This window comes from Acyrthosiphon pisum, chromosome X, assembly GCF_005508785.2.
Source record: "Acyrthosiphon pisum isolate AL4f chromosome X, pea_aphid_22Mar2018_4r6ur, whole genome shotgun sequence".
Classification (NCBI taxonomy): Eukaryota; Metazoa; Arthropoda; class Insecta; order Hemiptera; family Aphididae; genus Acyrthosiphon; species Acyrthosiphon pisum.
The window spans coordinates 42,464,055-42,473,602 of NC_042493.1; the positions used below are offsets into that span (position 1 = coordinate 42,464,055).

Sequence of the window (9,548 nt, forward strand, 5' to 3'; positions counted from 1 at the left end):
ATCAAAACAACGTTGCACAGCCAAAGTTCTCCTTTTATGTGCTAAAAATCTCGTTTCTTAGTTATGACTTTGGCCTTGTCGGTTCTTTTCCGCACAAAACAGTTTTTGTTCTGATGTACATTTTGTAAGACGGAGACAACATATGCGGGTGTAGCGTCCTCTTAATCTTTACTTTTATAGTTTATAAAAAACAGTACACTAGTCTGAGTACCTACTTCAATTTTTTAGAATTTTAACTTTTGTAACACTGTAAAAGTGTTGACTATTCCTAGATGAAACTTTACCTATATGCTTTATTACGAAACGGTTTTCAAATACTTTCACTTTCTTTTTGTATTCGCCATGTCCGTTTTTTTAACGTACATTTGTACATAACAGGAAGTAATGTTGTGTCAAGAAGTACCTATCCTGTATGATCATTGGCCATTTCTCAAATACATTTTTAACAAATCACAGGTACATTTAAGCTTTATGACAACTTTTACAACATTTGACTACATGCCATCACAAAATGTTTTTGTAGAAAAAAAAATAGTATAATTTCTGTTATTTCTTGAAAATTATTAAATCAAACTAATACATATTTTTATATAGTTTTATGTACATAACCTAACTATATAGCCGACCTAGTAATTCGCATTAATTTCATTCCTTTCAAAATTGTTTACAGTTTTTAAGAGCATTCCAGAATATTATTGTAAAAATTAAATACAATTGTATTTAGGAATTCATTACATTTTTTGTATTCAAACGGTCATGTACTTTATGAAATTAGCAAATTTAAACATATAAACACTTCAGCTTTCAAATATTACCTATAATCTATAAAATGTAGAAAAGAGAATTGTTGAAAAGAGTATTGTTGCTTAGTAAGTGACGATAAGAATTTGTAAAAAATGTTTAGTACAATTTTTAGAGTACTAGTATTAATTATGTAGTTCAAGTTTACAAAATTAATAAATTATTTATTTGAGAGAGGTGGTTCTATTGGGGGCAGGTTTATACTGTTTGCTGGTTCCTGAGGCATTTGGTTTTAAGGTCATACTTTCTAAACTTAATTATGTTTTGTCCAATATTTAAAAAAAAAACAGTGACATAACTCTATTCTTGATGACTTTCATTATTCTATTACAGTATTACTCTAAGCTGAATTCTGTAAAAAACATTTTGACATGTCTTATAGTGCATTAGTTATTATTCTTATTTAAGATAGGAACCGGTTTTAAATGGTAATATAATAATTAATAGGTATCTAATTCTTACCTACTTATTTTGCCCTTGAAGCTTTGCACCTAACAACTACAGCATATTAATCACATTATTAAGTAATTACCTATGACTTACAAGCGTTACAAGATCTTTTATTAATATTATAATTATACCTATTTCCAGTTACTGATTAGGCAAATATTGTGGAAAAAGACAATATTTACAATATTATTATTTTATATTATGTTCTTTATTCTGCAAATAAATCATTAATTGTTCACGAGTAACGGTTAAATTAATAAACCTAACCAATTTATGTAATTATGTTACCATATAGTATGTGTTGTTTTGAACTATTAAAAGAAAAATCTTTCAAGATGTGCACTTGAGTGGTTAATTTGTTACCTATAAGTTATATTATTTTTAACACTGAATTTCTAATTATAAAGTTAATTGAATATAACTTAATATATTTTTTTAATACTTAACATTAGAAAAATTAGAATATTATATTTTTTAAGACAACATTTTTTAAAAGAAAACAATTCTATGAATAGCATATTACCTATATAATAATATTTAACAATTTAATTTCTATAAAGATCTTAAATTTAAAAATCACATAATTGTTAGTCTGTAGAATACATATAATATTTTGTATTTCAATTTTCTTTTCATCAAATGTTGATGTTTATACACATATTTAAATAATCTGTTTTTACTTAGATAGTGAGATGCTAAATTTAGATTACCACACAGCCATTGAATAATTTCTCTTATTTTTTAAAAGTATTTGTTAGGCTTTTTTAATTATGAATTATTTGTTCATAATGTTCATATCTAACAAGTAATATGTATACTTAAATATTTAATGTGATAAGAAAAATTCCATTATTTGTTTTAATAGATAATCATTTTAGTTGAAGAATAATTATAAAAAAAATATTTCCAATTTGGAATAATTAATTTGTTTTATTTCATAGAAAAAAAATATATTAGCTATAAAAATGTTTATCATAAAATTTCAAATAATTTCTTGAGCTCAACCATCAATTGCCAGTCAGTTTTCAATAAATCATCTCTAAAATGATCTTTGCATGCATCAATCGACTGTCTGGATATTTTGCTCACCAATATATCCTTTTCATCAAAATGCCTTCCAAACATTTTGGGCGCATCACCTGGTATTGGCTCAATTTTTATACAAATTTCTTGTCCTTTTCTAGCAGTTTCAACAGTTTTATGGTTGTTTTCTATACTGGTCACAATGCCTAACTCTACAAATTCCTTACTAGGAACACATATAGGAGTACCTTCTTTTACAATTCCAGACTCCACCATTACTCCCATAACAATTGGATCTCTTGAATTAAACACAAACTGTGGTAAGACTTTAAGTTTGCAAGGAAATACTGCAATAGACTTAAACTGATCTCGATTTTTCTTTTTAAGATCATCTTGATACGCGGTAAACTTATCAAATAAATGGTATATAATATCAGCTTGGAATATTTTAACATTTAATGTATCTGCTAATTCTTGTGCATCTCTTTCAACTTTAACATCAAAAGCTAATATGGTAGCATATATAGGAGAATGTTCCAACATAATTGATGCTTTCATAACATCTTTTTTAACTACGGGACCAATTCGTATGTTGCTATATGGTATTTTACTAGATCTTAAGAAGTCCAATAAAGCTTCTAATGAACCCAATGTCGAAGCTTGAACATAAACACCTCTATCTTGTAATTTTATAGTACTTAAAGCAGACTTTAATTCTTTTGCTACTACCTCTTTAAGTCGCTCGACTTCATCTGCTTTATTGGCTACATAAATATTTAAGCCTGCTATAGCTTTTTCTAAATCTTTAGCAGCAATTTTAACACCTTGAGCCGCTTTGATTTCTTTATACTCAATATAAGCATTTTTCACTCTAAGTTCTTTCAGAGGTTGAGGCATTAGTAATGATCTGATCTGAGTGACAACAGGCCCATCAGTGCCTGCTACGACAATTGTATCTCCTTCTCTAAGGTAACCATTTACTAAAATAGTATCAATAGTAGTTCCTAAGCCAGTTATAGCTTTTACTTCCAATACAGTGGCTTGCAGCTCTGTATTGAAAACAAGTCTTTTATATAAATGTGTTTGACAATTTTCAACAATAAGATCTAATAAATTTCCCATTCCTTCACCAGTAATGGCCGATGTAGGTACCAAAGACACATACGATTTTGGATCAGGATTTTCAAAGAATAAAGCAGCATTTAAACCTTGTTCGGCAAATTGTAATATAACATTTTGGGATCTTGTTTTAAATTCATTTTGAGTATTTGCATGCTGAGAGGTCAAAATATCTCTAACATCTTTACGTGGATTGGTCTGCCAATCATACAATCGATCAATTTTATTTAAAGCAACAATAAATGGTGTTTTCTTAGTTTTCAATATATTTATGGATTCTATAGTTTGTGGTTCTAAACCATGCATAATGTCGACTACTAAAATAGCAATATCACATAATGATGAGCCTCTGTTACGGAGGTTGCTAAAAGACTCGTGACCAGGTGTATCAATAATTAATAATCCGGGAACTAAAAACTTTTTAGTTGCATAACCATTTACAACTTTAGTTTGTTCTTTTATAGCATGAAGTGGAACATTTGTAGCTCCTATTTGTTGGGTTATACCTCCGGCTTCACCATCTTGAACATTAGTTCTCCGAAGCTTATCTAATATTTTAGTTTTACCAGTATCTACATGACCCAAAACACAAACGACAGCAGCTCTTAGATCAGATTCCTCTTCTTCATTTGACGAATCTTCATTTTTAGTTTGAACTTTTTCAGCCTTATCTACATTTTTATTGTTCTCAGTATTGTCATTATTTTCTTCATCTGATTCTTCAGATTCGCCATTTTCATCTTCTTTGTCTACAGTTGAAGGATTTAGTAATGCTTCTCTTTGCGCTTTATAAGATTCTAAAAGTAGTTGTGCACGGGCTCTATCAGCTTTTTGTTTAGGTGTTAAAAATTTTCCTTCAGCTTTTAGTCTTTCCTTTTTTTCTTTTTCCTTTTGCTTTTTCTTGTCTTTCTTTTCTTGTTCTAGTTTTAGTTTTTCTTCTTTTTGTTTCTCGAGTTCTTGTAAACGTTTTTCTTCTTCTTCCTCTTCCCTACGGAGTTTTTCCTCTTCTTCTTTTTGTTGTTGTAATACTTCTTTTAAAGCTGCAATAGCCTTTTTACCAGGCCCTTTCTTATCTTTGACTGGGACAACTGGCTTCTTTTTCTTCTTTGCATCATTGGTCGACATTCTCTAAACAATTCTGAAATTAACACTGAAACAAAAAAATCCAATTTGAACATAAAATATAGGTACTGATAAACAAAAAGTAATCAATTTGAACATAACCACAATTCTAAGAATAGCCATATGCAGACTAATTAAATAAAAAGTACATAATTTTAAGTAGATATGAATATTTTTTTTATCAAATGCAAATCGTCCCATATTATACTTATAGACAGTTATACTACCTATATAATTGGAATTTGTACGACCAGATAATAATAATAGTAATAATAATAAATACTTATTGGAGAATTTTAAAATTGTGTTAACATAGATAAACCAAAATATTTTCTCTATTAAATAAATACATATATATTTCACTAAAATTATAGTTTTTTTTTAAGTAAGTACAATTATTTTTATTAGAATATTTGTAATCGTTAATGCAATATTTACCCACAGTAAGACAATAGGTACTTATACATTTTTTAAAAAATTGTTTTCTTTGTTTTCAAAAGATAATAATACATTTTTCTTTTATAAATTGAAACAAGATATCTCATTGTTTTATAATTTATCAACATAATTCATATTTTATTAAATTTATAAAGCATGTAAAAAAAAATTATTATATCACAATAAATTGATCATATTTTTTTATCTAACCATGTTTATAATATGTATTAAAATAATCTTTATACTTATTTGAACATTGAATTGAATGAATTATTTAGGTACTGGGCAAAATATTATTACTATTTACGACAAAAACATACAGTTTTAACCAGGATAGACAAAGTTTATCCTCAAGTCTATATTTGTTATATGGTGATTTTATAATATTATGTACCTAATAAAATAATCTAAATCAACATATTGATTCACTTATTTATATTTTTTGAGTTATATAGAATGTAATATTCTATACAAATATGTTTATTTATGTTAATTAACTATGAAGATAGATTAATTAAAATGTAAAGAATTAACAATAGATTGTTAGGAATATACAACAAATAATATTTTAGAGGTTGATAGGTAGTCAAGTATGTAACATTATTTTTTGTTTTATAATAACATAAATTATAGTAGCATTATAGTTTTGCAAATTACATATTATTTTGCCTAATTTTGCTCTAAAAAGTATTGTTTAAAAATGTATTTAATTATTTGTTATCAACATTTTTGGAAAAGATAAATTACATTTATTAATAGTTAATCATAGTTAAATATTTAGACACAGATACTTGCAGGTATTTTTGTAAAATTAAACAAATGGTATAACATAATAATAATAAATTATATTTTGAGCATATAGCGTTAATTATTAAGATTTAAATTGAATTTAGTATCTATATTCTATAGGTAAATTGATCAATCCCCATTAGTTCTGAATTAATTAAAACATTTGATAGCCTAAATACAACAGCAGTTTTTCACATAAATGATTTTGTATTTTCAATGCTATCTCATAACTGTTGACTGTTCCATTTGAATTTTATGTATGTACCTAAACCTATTTCATTTATACAAATAAAATAAAATAATTTATCTATTTTTAAATTGGCAAAACTAAATGTTACAATATTTTAAAATGTTTGTACAGTCGTACAGATGTTAATTGTTAGGTATTTAAAGTAAATTAGGTTTACATTATACACACTAATAATATGGAATATAGTATATACCTATATTTGAGTAGATACAAATTCTATATTTTTTTGTTATGTGATAGTCATGTTATAATTAGTGTTTATTAGTACATAATAAATTTAAATTAAATTATATATATATATATATTACTGTTAATGATGTACCTAATTTAGATTAATAATCTAAGTTCCTAGTCAATAACATGAACAGATAATATAGACAATATTATCTATGCATAGTCATTTTTCTGAGGAAGTTTCAATTATTTTTAATCAGGTATTTACTACAAATAAATTTTACCACTCTAGCTAAACCTATTGTTATTAGATATTTTTTTAATAATTAATTGTACTAATATTATATCTAAGTTTAAACTTATTTTATTGATGGAGGAGGCTGAAAAATTATAGTCATTATTAAGGGAATTTCGCCAAATGTATCATTGCCGAAAAATCATGTCAGGCATTAAGGTTATATCCCAGTCATTTACGTAATAATTTAAGCCTTTGACGGTAACATATTCTTGTGAATATTTTTAATTCAAAAATTAATTAGATATAAGAATTAAATATAATCTAGTAGGATATAAAACTATATACCATTTATATGGTATTATTATAATATTTTAAGCCTAATTGATTAGTTGTCACACATACACAGCATTTATACTGGTTAAATTACAACTTTCAATAAAGTTTGGTATATTGAATTAGGTAGTCGTTTTAAACAGATAGTGAAATCCACTAAACCGCTATAAAAGAATACGTCAATAAATTGATCGCATATAATATGTCAGCCATGAAATTTGTTGAAATGCAAATGATAGAAATTAAACTTTGCCTAGTTATGTACCTGTCATTTTATTATTATTGATTTTCATTTATGATATGAGTAAGTAATCTGTATTCTGTAAAAGCGACGAAACACAGATGGCAGTTATGACCACCGTAGCCTCAGCCGGGTACACATGTTGACACCATTGGACACGTTATGCCGGAGAAGGGCATTGGCATTTAACGACCTGTCCAAAACAGACGCGACCATGTGTGTACGGCAAATTAATACTCGTCGACCTGGACCACGAAAATCCAACGTCAGACGTAATCCAAAACCGTGAGGTAGTGATCGTCCAGTGACCAACATCGGCACGATGGCTATGTGGCAGAGCGACGGTATTGCATAACGGCATTGTACGTGACAGACATCGCGCGAGACCTGATCGCATACGATTTACGATCTACAAAACGATTTACTCACCGATGTTAAGTCCAAGCAAAATCAGTCTGCATGCAGTCTTGCCTAACGAATATGTTACAGAAATGTAGATACAAATGACAAGAACCCTCGACGCGGACAATACGATAATCGCGAATCGCCGTGTTTATCTCCACCCGACACACGGTGCTTCTTATCACATACTGTTATCAACGGACGTGGTGGTGCCATAGAGTGTATTATTATTGTACGCAGCCGCGTCAGAGACTTCTATACGCCTGTACCTATTATTATTACTCTGAGGCCTGTACTATATAATATTATTATAGAAATCTGTGCGCTGTGTACAGCTCCAAGACCCAAGTTCTTCTTATCGGCTGTTGCCCCCCACCGACCATTGACGGCTGTCGCCATAGACGTATAAATAAATATAATAATAATTGTTATTATTTATATAATAGGTATGCCATGCCTCTCGCTCTGGTTTCAACTTTCAAGTGTTATGCGCCGCCGCTGGGGTTTGAAAACGTCGACACGGTAGACACTAACACACGGGAATACATTAATATTAATTCTATTAGTATTTATTACTTCTGAGGCTACTGGCTATGCAGAACTGTAGAAGATAATTAAGATCGCAGGTTGTTATTGATAATATAATATATATTTATTGGAATGTACCGATGTGTAAACTCAAACTCTTGTTTGGGAGAGGGAAATCGAACCACTTTGTGTTCGATTCCAACAGTTTCGCAACAAGCCATACAATTTATATACATATTATGTATATTTATATGTATACACGATATTTAAATACTTAGGTTTATTTACCTATTGACTATTAATGCCAATTATTTTATAATTATACATATGTATAGGTATTATTTTTATATTATTATATTATTATTTAATATGGTCTTCAAAGTATCATGATCGCCCTAGACGTGGGCCGCGGGGGCACCTATGTTGAATAGGTTATATCAGTAAGCATCTACTAAATAGTAAATAATATTTTAATATAGGTACCTATCGTACCTATACTGCACTTTAACAGCTATATCAACAGCGTGGCGTATCCAGGAATTTTTAATGGGAGAGGCTGTATAGCCACCTAAGCCGCTCTGTATACCTATAAATACTAAATTTCTATAATAATTAATAGCATTTTGACAGTAGGTACCTCAACAACCACTATCGTCACTATCAGTAAAAATACTTTTAAAAAGTATTAAAAGGTGTATAGCGAGCGCATGTGCAGGACACTGCAAACTTATAATTATTTAATGACTCGGCCCTCAGTAGGCATTTTTTAGTTTTATTCGATGGTTCAGCATTTTAAAGAAACGAAATACTAACACGTCTATATACATTTAACGTATATTATCGGTAAAATAAAATCAAATATATTATTCATATTTAATCTCAACATACGTTAAATTGTACTCGGTACAACTAAGTGTCTTGTTTATCATTCAAATTCTTTCTTATACCCCCCCCCCCCCATCCCATCCGTTTGGTATTAATCTGTCAATGTGGATTCATTGTATACCACGAATTGTCAACGTTTTAATAGTTACCTTAATATATCACTTAACATTAATGTGGAGGCTAACTTCTAGTTTTTTTTTTTAAAAAAACGTAATTTGAACTGATCAAGTTTTGCTTTGAGGAAAGATAATTAGTTACATTGGTACCTATATTTTATTTATATTATAATACACGTGTCTCAGATATTTAAGACGAAATGTAATATCTAGCTTACGTAACACTCTAATACAGTAATACATTAGGAAATATTAATTTTGAAGCTTTAATTGTGGGTATCTCTCCACTCGCTTGAATAATTAATAATAAATATCGAATATTAGAAATTAAATACCTTCAAAATTCAAGTTTTTTTTTTTAGATACCATCCATACAACTTATAGACTATTGTGATGCCTATGGACTATGCTCGTCCGTACATTATCTGACCTTGATCATTTATGACGGTAAATCAAATGAAAACGATACAACAAAATTATAATAGTGAAATTTGAAAAACGTTTGATTAACCGTTTAATCGCAGTGGCGTCATTTCAGTTTTTATTAGACTAGGGCAACTTTTCACTGATTTTCCGACTAAAAAATGTTTTCACTCAGATTCTCATAGCATAGTGCCTTAGTAGTTAATGGGGGGGGGG

At 28.7% G+C, this 9,548-nt stretch overlaps 1 protein-coding gene across 1 annotated transcript; it reads right to left on the bottom strand.

Annotated features, from left to right (window-relative positions):
* Nucleotides 1–2,154: 2,154 nt before the first annotated feature.
* Nucleotides 2,155–7,579, bottom strand: LOC100166272 (eukaryotic translation initiation factor 5B). Its single transcript, XM_001949842.5, has 2 exons — nucleotides 7,408–7,579; nucleotides 2,155–4,543 (listed from the first exon to the last, which is right to left on the bottom strand). The coding sequence occupies exon 2, from the start codon at nucleotides 4,516–4,518 to the stop codon at nucleotides 2,224–2,226; it is 2,295 nt and encodes a 764-aa protein (XP_001949877.1). The 5' UTR covers nucleotides 4,519–4,543; nucleotides 7,408–7,579; the 3' UTR covers nucleotides 2,155–2,223.
* Between the last annotated feature and the right edge of the window lie 1,969 nt (nucleotides 7,580–9,548).